The following is an 18,055-nucleotide window of genomic DNA, read 5'->3' as shown; positions in this document are numbered from 1 at the left end:
GCTTCAGAAAGACTCCTTGACATACTGTTCAGTTAATGAACTTGTAAATGTGTTTAATTTTTATATTGGCATAGAATTTATTGCTGATGGATTGGTCTAGGGTAATGAGCTATATTTTGTATTTTCTTTTCATTTGATGGCACCTTTAAGGTAGAAGATCTGCTTGCTTTCCTATCTCACAACTCTAAGAATTAGAGTAAGACTCCACGACCGTGTTCTTAAGTCCTTATTAAGCAACCATTCATGGATCACATGAAATTTATGATTTGTTGAACATTCATCCCCAAAGATCTTTTCATTAGGAAAGTATCCTTTCATCAGAGCATTGGAGATCTGTGTCATGAACGCCATGTTTGTAATTTCTGTAGTATTACTCCAACCATTCAGAATTCAGGTTAACCAACCTTCGATCAATAGCATTCTCTATCCATAGCATGTAAAGCAGAGCCTTTTTCCCTACCAGTGCTTCTGTTATAATCTAGTGTTATTTACTGTCTTCTGGGAAAGGGGAATGGCTAATTTGCCATAAGCCTATATACAATAATTTACCAAGAGCAAAGCAGAAGAAAGCTGCTTTAGTTTCCCTTCATGCCTCCTTGGGGCCTGAGGGAAGGACATCAAAAGTAACATATGAAGCCCTGCATTCAGGAAGCTCAGTTACGCTGGTCCCATTTAGCCCACACTGCATTACAGGATGGTTGCTTTTATTATAATAGTTCTTTCCCCAGTGTGGCCTCTCTGTATCTTCAAAGACTTCTATGGTTGTTAATTCTCACAAAAATTTCACAGTGGTAAGTCTTGAGCCATTTTTTATAATTTCCTAATAAGACATAGCCTAACGGTATTTGGATCAATTACCATGACCATCTACCAACTGAGGAACGTATACATGTGTCATTACATACAGACCATGAAACTATGATAAATCCATAAATTAAGGATACACACATGTAAACACTAGTGCATATTTTTTCTATTAGAATATACAATTTTCCGATGTGGCTACACAAAACTTTTTTCCCATAAATACTATACATTTCTAAAATATATTTCTGAAATGTGTGTAATGACCAAATAATGGCTTACTTTCAATTTACCATGAAATGCATGATGAGTAGCGTGTCTGTAGGCTGTCACCTGAGTTTCAATATCCCATTTGTAAGCCAAAAGCCTTAACAATACACTTCAAATGAAGAAATACAGAAATGACATTTTCCAAAAGCTTTTACTTCTGTCTCTATTTCATTTTCCTCTCTTCTTTCAATCTGTTTAATGAAATACTGCTTTTGTTAATGTTTTACATTCTGATTGAAAAATATAAAGCTATTCGTTTTTATCTTGATTGAATTTAAATGACAAAAATAAGAATTTACAAAGTCCAAATACCAATTGAGTGTATTAAATCTAACTCTCATAGTTCAAGAGTTGTTGAATTACAGAAATCAAAACCTGACCTGTCTCCTCTAATGGAATTGCTTTGACCTCCACTGGACTTAAAATTTAGAACATTAAACGTCATAAGTAGGTTCAGGTACACAGAATCATAAATATCTCGAAAATATTATTTTTAAAGCTGTGTTTCCTAAGTAGCCATTAAAGACTACTTTATAATTATGAATGTAGTCAAGTTTATTTAAACAATGAATACTATTTACTTGAAAGACTGGGATTTGGATAACATAGTAAGATAATATAGTAAAACCCTACTCTCACATTTCTCTAATCAGTTCCATTGGAAATAGAAAGTACTAACCTAAGGTCTAAATTAATAGAGAGCTATAAACCCTCATTTAAGTATCAGAATCACAATTAAAACAGAAAAACCCCATGATAAACTGAATCAGAATGCTATCTCCTCAAAGCAGGTAACTTTTATGGCCTCCTTGATGACAGATAATGAAGAAAGCTTTTATTGTAGCACATTAATTTTAAATGCATGTTGATTAGAACTGTTGATCCTGAAGCTGATTATTAATACCTCATATAAGAACCCCACCATGGACTAGAAGCAAAAGAAATGGAGTGAATCACCTATTAACGATAAACCAATGAGACAAAAGAATATTGCTGTTCAGAGATTTTTCTCTGACTTAAATCAGAACAACAAGAACAAAGAATTATAAAGAAAATAGAATGCAGCAGATGTTCTGGGGCCTGAAGGTGGTACAGATAGACTGTGGTGCTCTGCAAGACAGTGCCAAATGGGAAGGTTCCAGGTTTAAGTTCAGGGTCCTCACTGAGCATGACAGGAACATGTGTGACCATGGTTCAGAGCTAGCTGAAGGCGAGGGGTAGATCATGTGTCAAGTCTCTGCTGGGGGTGCTGTCTTTCTCACTTATGAAATAAATAAACAAATAAACACACACAAGAAAAGAAAGAAAGAAAAAAAAAAAGAAGAAGAAGAGGAAGCAAGCAAGTTGGGCCAGCTCTGTACTGTAGCAATACACCAGTCAGGAGAAGCCAGATCCTACATGGCAACTGAGATTCAGCTCTCTGGCCTGGTTATCCTGAGACATGGCAGCACTTGTGTAAGTGCCTAAGATCCAGCAGGCTGAAGGGACCAGAGGGTGACCAGAGCCTATGGAGGGTGCTTATCTTTCTCTCTCTCTCTCGTGTGTGTGTGTATACACATGCTCTATAATGAATAAAGAAAAAAGTAGAAATTGGGACCAGCAGATGGTGTAACAGTTATGTTGCTGGACTCCCACATGGCCAACTGCGGTTTGAGTCCTAGACCCAGTGACTTGAAACTCATGCCAGGCAGGTGTGTGTGTGTGTATGTGTGTGTGTGTGTGTGTGTATGCGCCGAAGATCCTAGAAAGAAAATGGAGAAGGGACTGTGGTATGGTTACACCCTCTGCAGGGGGATTTCTCACTTTCCCTCTCACTGTCTCTCTCCAGCAAGCACACACACCCTATGGCAAAAACCTCTACAAAAGTAAATAAATAAATAAGACATTAAAGACTCAGTCACTGGACTTTAATTGATGTATGTATGCATCCCAATACTCCGTTGTGTGCAAGTTAATTAGCCTACCTGAATCTCAGTCTCCTCATCTATAGAATGAGAATAATTATACCTACCATTCTCTAGGGTTCATCTAAGGTTCACTGAAAGAGGAAATCTATACGAAGTATCTTGGCACTGGACCTGGTACACAGCAGATGTAGATGTGCAATAAACAGTGTTCTTTTCCCTAGCACTGGTGAGTGGTTCCCTTAGTGGCCATAAAACACCACATGGATGTTTAAAATCACGTAACATGAACGTAAGACTGACACACATTTCTTTAAAGTTTATTTATTTTTTCTATGAGAAAGAAAGAAAAATAAACTTAGCATCTTCAACAGCACTGCCATGCTGCAACCTGCTCCTGATCTCAGCCAGCTTTGATCACTGACTCAGAAGGGCACACGAGCGTGTACACACACACACACACACGCACTGTGTTCAGGGAGGCTGCAGGACCTCTCCTCCCATCAGGCCCAGTTGTATTACTGCAGCATCATCACTGGCACTAGCAAAGGTTTCTTAAATGTGAAAAGCAAACATATTAGCTATTTAGGATTCAAATCAAGTGTCTGTTCCCCTTTACTAATTTTTTTGTTTTTGGAGAGGTTTTTTTCGCTATAGGGCATGTGCGCTCGCCAGACAGAGAGAGACATAGAGACAGAAAGCGAGAAATCACCCCCTAGGGGGGATGGTCACACTGCAATCCCTTCTCCTCCATTCTCCTCTTGGATCTTGGGCACACACGCACACGTGCCCAGCGTGATTTTTAAGCCACTGAATCCAGGACGCGAACTGCGGTCGACTACGTAGGAGTCCAGCGACATAGTCATTACGCTAACTGCTGGTTCCCTCCCCTTTACTATTAAGGTGTTTTCCCATATTTACAGTTCAGTTGCTCTTGAGCTGGGAGTACCGTCATCATCCACTACAAATCAAGCACACTCTTGGGCAGCATTGCTTCCTCTGCTGGATGTTGCACATCTCATACGCTTCCAACAGTCCCACACCTCATATACAAAGAGCTAAATCCATCCCACTGGCTTTTGAAATGGAAAGGTAACGTGTTTATGTTCAGTGGGGCAGATTGAACCAATTGACTATCAATTACTGTAAATGCAGCCATATTGTTGTGTTTAGATGAGGAGTTAGAGAAGGCCCACCCTTCACGATCATCTACAAGTATCAGTAACACATTTTCACATGTGTGTTACAGATATGCCGCAAATTAAATGGTATTCGCTTCACCTGCTGTAAAAGTGCCAAAGACAGGACGTCGATGTCGGTGACACTGGAACAGTGCTCCATCTTGAGAGACGAACACCAGCTGCACAAGGACTTCTTTATCCGAGCACTGGACTGTATGAGAAGGTATTTCATGTGACTTCAGGTTTATTGGTTTATTTTTTTATTTTTTTTAAGGTCATTTTTGATTAGTTGTTGTTGCCACTGTTTTCACATGCATAGTTTACAGGAGGACTAAATACTTAATAGCTTCAGTGTATTCTCATGGGCTTAGCTCATGACATGAGAGATAAAACACTTTGAAATACCGCTCCTACTCATTTTTGGCAATAAAAGAAAATGTGGTTGTGCACACATTTGATAATATGCACGGAGGCCATATTTCATCAGCTCTTTAGCTCGAGGAAAAGGGCTCTGAGCATATCATACATAACATGTGGAGAGCACATTTTCTAGGCATGTAAGTAATCATGAGTACATGCAAAATAAAAGTAAGTCATTATGCAAACAAAACCTTTCCAAATTGCAACTGATAGGAGATCTTCCCATGGCCTGCAGGGTCTCTGGGTCAGCAAACCCTCTTCTTAAAATGATTTTCACATAACGCATCATAAAGATGAGACGATACTAGCAGTTTAAAATAGAGAATGGATATTGTTACTCAGCCGATATTTAAAATGCCAGGCCCGAAGTCATGTTTCTTGATTCATTTCCACAGTAATTAAATCTAAAATCTGAGCCATAACGGGAAGGAAAAAAGTGCCTCATTCACAATGTCGATCAGCAAGGACACATGTTAATTAAAAAGTTAAGCGGAATGGTGTCTTTGCTATAAAGACTAGCTCAGAAGCACACCAGGAAATGTGGGACAGGCTCCCAGTTCCAACGTGAAAGGAATGCCATGTGATACGCTAGAGAGGGCAACTTTCTACCTGGTGCAGTTAGCTCCTACTTTTCTCTGACATCCTGTGGTCTTTCAGGGGAGACATTGACGCATGCCTGTGCTCGTTCCGTGTCTGTGTGTTTTTCCACTAACGAGAGGTTTCTGAAGTCCTGTATTTTACCCCGTTTCATGACTCCTGGCATTTTCATTGTTCAGGCGTGCTTTCTCATAACTTTTTGAGAAATGTATGAGGATGTCTTGGAGGCCTGACATGAACATCTCAGCCATATAAAAAACATTTGGTTAATAAAAAAAAAAAAAAAAAAAAAAGCTCTTTCAAAAAGAATCTCTCAGCACTAACGGGAAAAATTCAGAATCAAGTATAAAACCTTCTAAGGTGCAGAAAAAGAATATAAATGTCACTCTGGTGAAACAAAGGTGTTGGTGAGGAGAACAGGGGCATAATATCAAAGGCCAGGAACAACCTAGGACCAAAGTGATTAAACTAACAGATTATCTGGAAGGTGATAGTGTTACCGATTTATTGATGATAGAGGTTAAGAGAGAACCCTTATATTAGGAGGATAATTCTTTCAAATTGATAAATAAAGAGAACACATATCATACACATGTTTAACTATAAAACTGCATATTTGGTATTGCATAACATTGTTCAGAATCAACACTGTATATGCGACACATCTGCTTAACATTTATGGGGGTTTGTTTTAAATTGTCCAAGAAACGAGGTATCAGAAATTGAATTTAAAAATATGAAAGGCCTTACCTTCCATCTCTCTCTACTACTTAGTGATCTTCTCTTACATTTTTTTTTTTGTCTGTGTGTTTTTTTGGTAAATTTCCAATCTGCCAAATTTATCAACAGGTTTTATGTTTATTTGAAGGCAGCATGAAAGTTTGAGGGTTCTCTGAATGTACAAGTATAAGTGCATGTATTTGAAGAAAATAAGACATGCTCTTTAATAACTACCTTCATTTCTCTCTTGGGTAAGCTTTTTTATGGTAAAGGGTTATCAGTTTATAAACTGACAAAGTAGCAGATTAGATAAGAACATGGGACTAACCTGAGTTTGAATATAAGCTATATACCACTTACTAGCCAAGGCAAGTTGATCTCTTAATGTCTCTTAGTGCCTTAGGTAACTTAGTCAACCTCTTGGTGTCTTAGTTTTATTACCTATAAAATAGATGAGATAATAATAATAATGGCCTCTTTTTAGAAATATCTTAAGGATTCAATTAATTAATTTGTGTAAAAGTGATTAGAACATGTGACACATGGTAGTTGTTAACTGATGTTCGATAAACAAACAATACATATTGAGAGTCCTGAGATTAACTTTCCAATCTTCCAGGTACAATAAAATCTAGAAAATTATGACTCTTCTAAATTTGATGTCTATGCATATATTAGGACAGATTTTACTCCAGTACCATATAGTAAAATAAAGTATACTAGCAACTGTTGTAAATAAGGTTTCAAATGTAATATTCTTCTTATTTAAGAAAATAAACTTTGTAAACAGCACTTTAAGAAAATGCACTGGTACACAAATTCTGTGCGAATTATGGAAGCATTACATTCAGTAACGGAACCCTGGATAGGTTTCCTTTGAACAGATTTTATTTTAGTTTGTTTAGTTTTAGTTTTGTTTATTTTAATATATACCCTTATGAAGAATTACAGAATTTGAGGTTAAGATGTAACCTTACAAATTTCATCTTATACATAATGAAACTGAGCTCTAGAGAGTGTTTGGCAAAGACTTCTCAGATAGAAAATAGAGAGCCATCACTAGGACATAGGTCTCCTACTTACATTTAATATTATTTTATTTGTGCCAAATGAAGGAAAATCACTTAACATTATTTGGTAATGTATCAGCTACTTCAAACCTACTGTATCAACTACCTCAAAGTTAATGTTTAAGTCATAAACACACACACACACACACATATATGATCCCACATGCACACACATGATCCCACATGCATACATGCACATAGGACTGACCCTGGAACTTAGAATTTAAGAGAGCCAAGTCCCACATGGATGTAGGTTCAAGTCCTGGCCTCAGCAGTTTGAAACTCACACCAGGTTCATGCACATACACGCCCAAGATCCCGACAAAAATGGAGAAATGGAGAGGGGATTGTGGCACATCTTACTATGTGGTGCTCTCTCCCTCTTTCTCCCTTTCTTTGTCTCTTCCTGGCTAGCATAATATAAAAAGAAAAACAACATACGCAATTTTAGAAACTCAAGACTATCTACAAAACAAGTCTGTCTTACTCAAATATTGAGAGCCTGATAGAACTAACTCTAGATCTAAAATATACACCCTTTCATTTTATCTTTGTTACTCATATCTACCATTTTATCCAGGCACTGAGCCCTGATAGTCTGGTCCAGGGTCAAATGAACACAAACTATTCTTCAATAAATTTCACAAAGTCCACATAGCGTTCATTCTTCTCCCTACTGCATTTCAGAACCATGTAGTAATTTCCTTATTTTTTTTATTTTGTTTTTAATTCTAAAATGGTTTTGCTCTTGCTTTTATGTTTAAGCCTTGTTTTCTAGAGTGACCCTTGTGTCAATGCAGTGTGGTGATCATCCAGTGATTAGTCAGAGGTTGTGCTCAAACAACTCAATCCAGCAAATCTTCCTACCCCTGTTGACATGTTTGTAGATTGGAGATCGTATTCAAAGTCCAGAAGGTTTCAAGTCTGATCTGCCTTTTATCTACACCAGGGCCTAATAGGTTCAGCCAGGAATATGTGGAAGCTTAACAAGACTCTCCAGGGTTCTCTCATTCCCAGAATCTCCTTATTAAATTTTCAGCTGGTTCACTGGTCTGCAGAATGGCCCAAGAGGAATGAGAATTTCACGCTAGCTATGAGATTGTCCATCAGCATTTATTTACTGTTAAGAACGCTAATGTTTTTGACAATGCTTGGGACCAGTTTTTCCACCCTCTACTTCAAACCCAGTCCGATCTCTTGTGGGTCAAGTTTCTGGTGTCCACTGCAGACCTACTTGGGTAAAACTTGATAGAGGAGCTGGGATGAAAGAATGCTCCACAGACACCCCTCATTCTTATCCCACGTGCAGCAAGTTTTCATGAAGTAACACATCAAGTTGCTTCACTCTGACTACTAGGATCCTGAAATGGTGGGGTTTTGACAACACTGTTCAGTTTTATAGTTTTTTTTGGGGGGAAGAGGATTTGGTGAGCTCCTTATTCTGCTATCTGAAAAGTCCTACCCTTCTGACAGTGGCTTTAAAAGATTGCAGAACTGCTCCTGAGGCATTTTTAAACTAAAGGCTAAAATTTTAGTCTTCAGAAAGTTTATGGAATGTGTCTATTATGAAAAACATCTACACATGGATTTCAAAACTTATTTGGCCCAAAATAAACTTATACTTTAATTCCATTGTTTTCCCATGAATTTTCTGAAATCCTCTTGTACGTTTAGATCTCTATAGATTATAACTGAGAAAATCTTTAGTAGATACAGGGATCTCAACATTTTAATAACGTCATCAACCTTCCGGGGTACAGCCCAGAAACATGCTGGCATGTGTGTACGCATGCCCAAAATCCCCGAAGGAGGGAGAAATGGAAGAGAATGAATTGCAGAGGGACCATTGCCCAATGGGGGGTACTTTCTTATTTTTCCTCTCTTTGTTCATGTGCCTTCTAGCTTAATAGATACATAGATGATATAGATAGATAGATAGATAGATAGATAGATAGATAGATAGATAGATAGATAAATTAAAATCTGAGTTAAATTGCACCGTAAACCAAATGGACTTCATTGACATTTATAAAACATTTCATTCAGCAGATGCAGAATACACACTCAGCACATTAAAGCATTCTCCAGGATAGACCATATATAAGGCCACAAAGCAAGTCTCAACAAAAATGTTAAAATCCATATCAAGTACCTTTTCTGACCACAATAAATCAAAATAGAAATTAGTAACAAGAGGACCTTTGGATGCTGTATAGATACATGGGATTCAACTACATGCTCCTGGACCATTGGGCCCAGGGAGGAATTAAGCAGGAAATTTAAAGATTTCTCAAAACAAATGAAAATGCAAATGCAACACAGGGAAACCTGTGGGATACAGTAAACACCACACTTAGACAGAAGTTTACAGCAATAAATGCCAACATCTAAGAGGTAGAAAGTTTTCAAATAACCTAACAATGCACCTCAAGGAGCTAGAAAAGCAAGCACACACCCAATTTAAAATTAGTAGAAGGAAAGGAATAGCAAGGATGACCGCAGAAATAAATGAAACCAAAAGTGGTTTTATTTTATTTTTTTTAAAGCGACAGGGTGAGTGAGTGCTCACCAGAGACAGAGAGAGGGAAGAAAAGTGAGAAATCACTCCCCAAAGGAAGGCCATGCCTCAATCTTTTTTCCTCCATTCCACATTCAGGATTTTGGGCACACACACACACACACACACGCACACATGCACACACACACACACACCTGCTGCTATGTTTTTCAAGACATCAGGTCTGGGACCTGAACCAGGCATATGGGATCAAGCCACCTTCACCTCCATACCACCTGCTGCACCCTCCACCTTTAAAAAAAAAAATTAGTGTTTTAAAGGCGTTTGATGTAACCAGGCATATGGGATCAAGCCACCTTCACCTCCATACCACCTGCTGCACCCTCCACCTTTAAAAAAAAAAAAATTAGGGTTTTAAAGGAGTTTGATGTTTATGTTTTTGAATTTACTTCAGTTTTTAAAATCATTTAACATCAGTTGCAGTGGATTTTACTTTTGAATTATTCCAACCACCTTTTAGGCTATTTTCTCTGGAGTTTTAAAAGTTCATAGAGGTTATCATCTATCATTGCTATTTTCTATTTTTATTTTTTACTTATCTATATTAAATTTTTTTCTCAGCGTGTATTGTGCTTATCTCTGAAAGAGAGCATGCAGTTCAGTTATGGACTCACCACTGAATGCTAAGAGCCATCTTGTCCGAATGCATTTGAAGATAGCATTTTCAGTAGACTGTCAAGCTCATATTCCATTAATAGATGATCAGAACTGGACTTCAAATATAACAGATTCGACTGGATTTTTAGAAGTCGTATTTCAGCAAACAATAATTGTGTTGTCAATCTTAATTGCCAGTGAGTGGCATGGTGATGAAGGTGGCTAGATCTCATATCGCCAACTATGCGGTTCTACACCAGGGCCTGGTGGCCTGAAAACATGTGGGCAGGCCTGTGTGTGCCCAACATCCCAGAAGATGGAAGAAACACAAGGGAAGGGATTGCAGTGTGACTATTCCCCAATGAGGGGTGCTCTCTCTCTCTCTCTCTTTTCTCTCTCTCTCTTTTGTGAGTGCATGTCTCCTCTAGCAATTTTTTTTAAAGTAAAAAATACCATTACACTATAATTTCCCTTAACAGACACTGAGATTATGTGTATATACAATGTGATAATATGTTGCCATCTCGCTCAGTTGGCTTTTGTCTCAGGTCACATTACTCTGTCAATCTGTCATTCTAACATGGCTCCTTAAAATTAAGATAGGTGGTAGGCCAATAGTAAGACCAATCAGGGTGACTTTCAGTATACAAGGTATTTATCACCCTAAGATATGGGGCTTTAATCATTCTATTTTAGTAAACATCTAATTCATAAGAAAGAAATGGAAGGCCCATCAATCACACTCGGTTTTATTATCTTTTGACTGTCATGTTCTCATCCTGTTGCAACTAGAATTTAGATGTCAGGGAACATAATTTATAAGATATTCTGCTTTATAAGTAAGTGGCTGCATTGGTCAGGATTCTATAGAGAAACAGAACCAACAGGATTGAAAAAAAAAATGGGATTTATTATAAGAATTATTTCACATGATCACAAGGTGAAGTCCCACAGTAGGCTATCTGTAAACTGGAGAAACAGCTGAAAGGCTTAAGTCAGAGTTTGAGGCCAAAATGGGACCCTTGGAAGGCTGCAGCCTTGACAGCCCTCTAGATGTGAATTCAGAGTCTAAAGATGAAAGAACATGGGGTCTGTGTGACTGGAGAGTGTGGGGGCCAGGAGCTGGCAGGAATGAGTGCAGCTAAGGGCTGCGTGGACACAAAGGAAGGAGCAGACAGATGTGTAGGAGTAGGACACAGCATGCTTCAGAAGGAAGAAAGAGGGAGGAAGGGAGAGAACAGAACCCACTTCCTCTGTTCATCCCTCCCACACTCCCAGCCCACTGAATGGTGTCTGCCAAATTGAAGGTGGTCCTCCCCTCCACCACTGATTCATGGGTAAATCTTGTCTGGAAATGCTCACAGACACACTGACCACGTTCCATCAATTTGACCCCAAAATGGAACTCCCCCAGTGACCCTTTGCCCTGGCTGATATCAGTACAGATTGTATTTATCATGACGTATTCACTTCTGGGGTTGCACTTTTTGAGTAGTGGAGTTCATTTGTTGTTGAAACAGAAAAGCTTCTTGCTTTTTTTCTTAGTCTTGTTCTCACTTCAGATTATTTTTCTGTATCTTTGATTGTATTAGCTGAAGAACTGCTGTTATTTCATACCGTCTCTTATTTCAAATATTAAAGAGAATTGTAAGTGTTTAGACATAGGTCATTGAAACTTACAGCTACGACTTGACTACTTGAAAGGAACATGTGCATGGAGAGTCGCATCATCAGGGAGAGTGGTTCCATTATTGCTGAGTGTTATCTCTTCCCTTGAGCATTTCAGTGGTATGTTTGCTATGTTACTTCAGTCTGTCTGTGAGAAATAACAGGAGTAATCCAGAAGAATTCTAGCTAAGGATTCCACTTTCCTTTTAGCTAATAAATACATGAAAACTGACCCCGTTAGGATGTTTTTAAGATGAAGGGAAGATGAGAGACACGGCAAAGGATATACTTCTTTAGAAATGTGGGAACAAGTATCTTTTAACAAGACATCCACAGATGGACCACCTCAAGAGGACTGATCTTACTGGAGAAATCAAAGAATGCCCTACAAAGAGCTGTTCACTTCTTGAACAAAATGCATGTGCTAGTTTTAGAGACTCCTCTTATATTAATGAAAGGCAAGATACATAGTCATATTATTCAGGTAGTAGAAAAACAGTGATTTGCCAGTCTATGGCGTTGCCCTAGTGTGTTTTGTATACAGTGTCTGTTTCTAACTACTAGTGACCTGAGACCCTGAGCATGCCAAGCTAATCCAGTCCAGCCCACCCAACTGCTTTCCACCCACCTTTCCAAGGAAATTCCTTCTTTCAGTTCTTGAAGTTATTAACTAAGGGCCTATACATATAAGTATATGGAATATGTATTTTGAAAAACGTAATGTGATGTCATAAACTATAAAAGAATCTAATTGAAACAAATAAATTTAACTTCTGCCGCTAAGACAGGTTGTTTAAACTCAGGAAGACCTGGAGTTGGTTCCTGATTCTCAGTCTCTATAGCATTGGACAGGTATTTAATCTCCAGGCCTCAGCTTCTCTATCTGTGTAGTAGGGCCATCTCTTCTCTCTCTCTCTCTCTCTCTCTCTCTTTTTTTCTCTCTCTCCCTCCCCCCATAGGTGTCATATTAAATGAGATCACTTATTTAAAATCCCCATGCCCAGTGGGCATTAGATGCTCTGCTTAGTGAGTGTTACCTTTCCTCTCTACACTCTCCTCATCTCTCTCTATTCTGCTTTTTCTTCCCTATTCCATATTTCTCTAAAAATGTCCCTTTGAGGGGCTAGCAGGTAACATGGTAGTTAATGTTCTTGATTCCCACATGACCCACCGTGGTTTGAGTCCCAGACCTAGCAGCTTGATTTCTCATTCTCCCTTCCCCCCCCACCCAGTGAGTATACCCTATAGCAAATTAAATAATAATAATAATCAAAATTAAATAAATATTTGAAAAACTAAGAATACCTCCATGGATATTCCCAAAATTGGGGAATTTCCCTGGTCTCTAAGGTCTGAGAAGAAAAGTTCCAAGATAAACACTTGGTTTTCAAAAGTCTTAAACCGACCCCCAGTGCCTGTAGGCTAGAAGGTTTGGACAGAGCCCTATTGAAAGCTTCAAAGCATCAAGGAGTAGGGGTATTGCTCCTCTCGGGGCCCTGAGGGCAGGACTCAGCACTCAGCACTCACACAGTGGAACTTGTGAACATCCATCTAATGAAAGGCCTCCAGACTTTAGGATCTCCAATAAGTAACATGCCAGGATCCTCACCTCAAGAACTGAGCAGGACAAATAGATCCTTAACACAAATATGTTAGTATCATTTTCATCGTCAGAAGTAAACATCTGAGTATCAGCTATGGTAGAGCGCCATGCTAAACAAAGGGAAAATGTATATATAATAATAATTGCAGCTAAGTCAGCGAGTATGTATTATGTGCTACGAATGACATTAAACGTTCTCCATAGAGGGGTGGGGACTGACAGTCTCACAGCAGTAGAATGCAATGCTGTGTAAGGCAGTCCCTCATGGGAAGGCACACAGTTCAAGCCCAGAGACCTCTGTGAGCATGCCAGTCACACATTTACACATTTGCGCATGATCTGGGACTGGCTAAAGGCTGGGGGGTGGAGGGTGACCGCGACACTGAAACCGCTCCGAGAATTCTCTCTCTCTAAAGAAATAAATGCAAACATTGTTTCTAAGAATTCTATATGGAGAACCTCTGTTAATCCCCATAATGATAGCAGGAAATGGATAAGACTGTGCACATAGGAAGCACTAATTATTAGAGTGGTTCAGAAAATGAAAGATCTGGGGGAGTCCTGGGGGGAGACAGCACTTGCACTGCATCTTGAGAGTGAATAAAATTTAAGTATCAAGGACTAGAAAATTCCAGTCTAAAACTATCTAAAGCTAAAAATAATGCTTATTCATTCACCACATTTATCAAGTATTTTGGCTTACGTAAACGGTATCATGTGTCACATTGAACAAATCATTTTTTCCAGGTCTTATCATTTTTTTTTTTGAGAGATTTTCACTGTAGGGCGCGTGCGCTCGCCAGACAGACAGAGAGAGACATAGAAACAGAAAGCGAGAAATCACCCCCCAGGGGGGATGGTCACGCCGCAATCCCTTCTCCTCCATTCTCCTCTCGGGATCTTGGGCACGCACGCACACGCGCCCAGCGTGAGTTTTTTAAGCCACCGGGTCCGGGACACAAACCGCGGTCGACTATGTGGGAGTCCAGCGACATAGCCATTACGCTAACTGCTGGTTCCCGGTCTTATCATTTTTTGAGATCTATATTTAGGTATAAGCTATACTTCTCCCCCTCTTACTGGTTATATAATATTCCCTCATGTCACTACACCACACTTTGTCTATTCTTCCATTGAATTTTAGGCTTTTTAATGCCATTTTGCTATTATAAACAATAGAGTAATAGACATTTTCATACATACATCCATGAGTACAAGCATGAGAGTTTCCCCCAAGATAAGAACCTTTAAAAAGATTAGGTAGTAAGCCATTTGTATTTTCAGTTTTACTATAATAGATGCTGCTAGACTGCTCGGCAAAATAGTTATTTTGATTTATATTCCACGAGCCATGCACGTGTGTTCTTATTTTTGCACGTGCTCCAATACTTGTACCGTATGAGTTTTTAGCAATCTGATGGGTGAAAAGTGAGGTCTTGATTTAGTTTGTATTTTTCCAGTACTATAAAGGAAGAGGAATATCTGTCTAAACGTTGATTGGCCACCCAAATTGGCACTTGCAGCATCTAATTTTCAATGTTTGACACATTGGGGTTTTGCATATAATCTTAAGAAAGGATTCCAACACTCATTCCATTAGTCTACTGTGTTTAAGTGAAGTTCTACAAAAGGTTTTCAGTAGTAGCAGTATTAAAATTTTTGTTTGTTATATTTTTTTAAATGAAAGCACATGAAATAGGAAAAGAAAGTTCCTTGCGATTAGACAGAGACGAGCATGGTGTTTTGACAGAAGTCTGTGGCATGATTTGAGGATTCTTCATAGGGAAAGGCAGAGCTCCATTTCAGACAAGGGTAGGAAACTTTCTACTGAGACACAAAAACCTGTAGTCAGTTAGGGAGATGATTTATGCCTTTGCTCTTTGAAAATGAAGCATAGCAGAAATTAGTCATAGAAAAGACTCATTCTCATTACAGAAGCATAACATGCAAGCAACTTGGGTCTGGATTACCTATAGAGAGCAGTTATATCAACATTTCGGATGTCAGTCTATGCACCTAGAAGGCTGAGACAGAAGAATTAAGGAAATACTTCCCAACTCTTATTTATTTAACCATCTAGCAAGGTTCTGCACAAGTACCACTTTAACAATTGTTTATTTCAGTCTTGTCGAAAGCAATGATATCCAGGAATTTATACATTCAATGTGCCTTTTATGTTTGTCCTAAAACACCCAAAAATAAATCCCAAACTGTTAAGTCAATGTATTGTCAGCATACCACCTAAATATTCATGCTTTCCACCAGAACGCTTGCTGTACCTTGGTAAACACAGTCATAGAAGCATTTAAACCTTCCCTTGAGTTTGAATTTGGGTTATAATTTCTAGTCTAGGACAATCAACTGGAAGTTTTCACAGGCCAATGTCTAATGTAAACTGGATAGGGAAGCAACACTTATGGAAAAGTGGCTAAAATATTGCAAGTTCTTCTCTTGATTGGATTATCACAGATAACAGAGAAGTTCAAATACCCAGCACAATACATTTATGCCCAAGGACAATGGCCTAAAACCTTTATTGCAAAAATGCATTAAGCGCAATTATACTCCATTCTCTCATATTTAGTGAGTGCATCAGAATTTATATAAATGTGAATGAAATTATTGGAGGGATCAAGAATGCAATTTATAAAGCAAATCACTCTCAAAATTATTGGTTCGTTAGTAGTACCAAATCACATGTGATATTTTTCAAATTTCACAGTGCTGTGTAGGGGGACTCACTGCTTCTAATAGTCTAACAATTAAGCTAACTCGGCAGAGAGTGATGTGACTCAGCATGGCATATAAAGTTCAGCACATTGTCTAAGAGGAAGGACTTTGGAGTTACACAGTCTCTGTATCCATTTCTTAGCAATAGAAATGAAATTCTAAGAGCCCTTAGATTTTTAGCTAAACAGCCCATTGGTTTTGTTGTTGTTGTTGTTTTTGTTGTTTTTCAAATGGGCCAGCCCAAAAGTGCAATGAGCAGAGGAAGACAGATCTCACATGGCTGATCAGGGTTTAAGTCCCAATCCTGCTGTCTTGAAAGATACTGGGCACACAAGCATCTTTCAAGGAGAAAGGACTTTGGTAAGAACAGACTTCCTTTGCTCTTTCTCTCTCCTCTGTTTCTTTTTTTATGGACACCAACTCTCAGGCATAGCAAAAAGTTGATAGCCAGGTGTAGTATGTATTCAGCACTTGATACAGTCAAACTAGGATTGCAGTAATTTCATCAGAATCCTCCTAGGTTTGTTGTGAGGGCTTAATGACATGATAATCACCAAATCCCTTAACATAGTTACTGTTACAAAGTGAGGACAGTAAATATGACATGTTGGTGGCTTTTTCTGATATTGTGTGGTGGTGGCGGTGGTTGCTATCACTGTTACTGCTGCTCTACCCTCCTGGTTTCCTATCAAATTGTTTGTACTCGACTGTGAATTGGTTCAATGTCCTCATGACTGTATTGAGGAAAGTAAAAGCAGCAACCTTGTCAATTATGCATACTGTCTATGCACTGTTCTCAAAGAGTGGTCCCCAGGCCAGCAGCACTGACATCACCCATGAACTTGTGAGAAATGCACATTCTCCAGCCTTTCCCCATGCTGGATTACAGCTGTTGGGGTGGAGCCCAGCAATCAGTGTTTTAATGAGCTCTCTGTGGAATTCAGATGCACACTTAAGTTTGATAACTACTGGTCTAATGCAAAGATAGTGTTTCATTTAGGAAGAGAGAGACAGGGAGACAGGCACTGCCAACAGGGTCTTCATGCTGTGATCAACTCCTAGTCCCAGCTGCCCAGATCACGGGAGTCCACCCAATGTGCTCAGGGAAGACCCAAGACGCAAACCCTTCACCTTTCCCATGTTGTCAGTTTCAATATCACTGTGCCATTGCCTGGCCCCAGGATATTGTTTTATTTTTAATAGTTTTTGGAGATATAATTCACATACACTTACCAGACTATGAGTCTCACAAATTTAAAGTATACTGTTCAGTCCATGTTAGCATATTCATGGGGCCATGCGACTGTCACCACTGTAACGGTAGTACATGTTCATCACCCTTGTACCCATTACGAGTGTCTTTTCAAACACCACCCCAGCCCTTGGTAACCTCCACTTGTACCTGTTTTACACATTCCATATAAATAGAAGCATACAATAAATAGTCTTTTGTGAGTGGCTTTTCATTTAGCAGAATATTTTTAAGATTCATCCATATTATCAAACTCCTGATGTTTTTATTTATCTATTTCTTCCAAGAACAAACTAGACAGGCACCCAACAGAGTCTCCTTATAATATACTCCCAGCTAGCCTCTATGCACAGCCATGCATGTGCCTAGTGTGCTCAGGGAGGTCACTGATATGAACCAGGTACCTTCTGGGTGGGGTTGCCTTAAGAAGTATTGCTTTAGCACTGCGCTGCCAACCGGTTCCCAGACATTTTCACTTTGTACAATTCCCTCTTTGTGAGTATTCTTTGCAGCTATTTCCAAAGTATTAGCATTAGGCTTGCTTTGATTCTCCATAACAACAGGGATAGGGGTGTGTGTGTGTGTGTGTGTGTGTGTGTGTGTGTGTGTGTCTGTGTGTGTGTGTGTGGGGGGGGCGAGAGAGTGTGTGTGTGTGTGTGTA

At 39.0% G+C, this 18,055-nt stretch overlaps 1 protein-coding gene across 8 annotated transcripts in view; it reads left to right on the top strand.

Annotated features, from left to right (window-relative positions):
- The window catches only part of INPP4B (inositol polyphosphate-4-phosphatase type II B), a 957,317-nt gene that overhangs the window by 894,743 nt on the left and 44,519 nt on the right, over positions 1–18,055 (top strand). For all 8 annotated transcript variants that reach the window (XM_027770345.1, XM_027770344.1, XM_006144646.2 and 5 more), the window contains one exon: positions 4,228–4,382. In XM_027770345.1, the coding sequence (XP_027626146.1) occupies positions 4,228–4,382 (155 nt within the window). The remainder of the gene's footprint in view (positions 1–4,227; positions 4,383–18,055) is intronic.

This window comes from Tupaia chinensis, unplaced genomic scaffold (assembly GCF_000334495.1).
Source record: "Tupaia chinensis unplaced genomic scaffold, TupChi_1.0 Scaffold000127_2, whole genome shotgun sequence".
Classification (NCBI taxonomy): Eukaryota; Metazoa; Chordata; class Mammalia; order Scandentia; family Tupaiidae; genus Tupaia; species Tupaia belangeri.
This window is presented reverse-complemented; position numbering and strand designations above follow the sequence as displayed.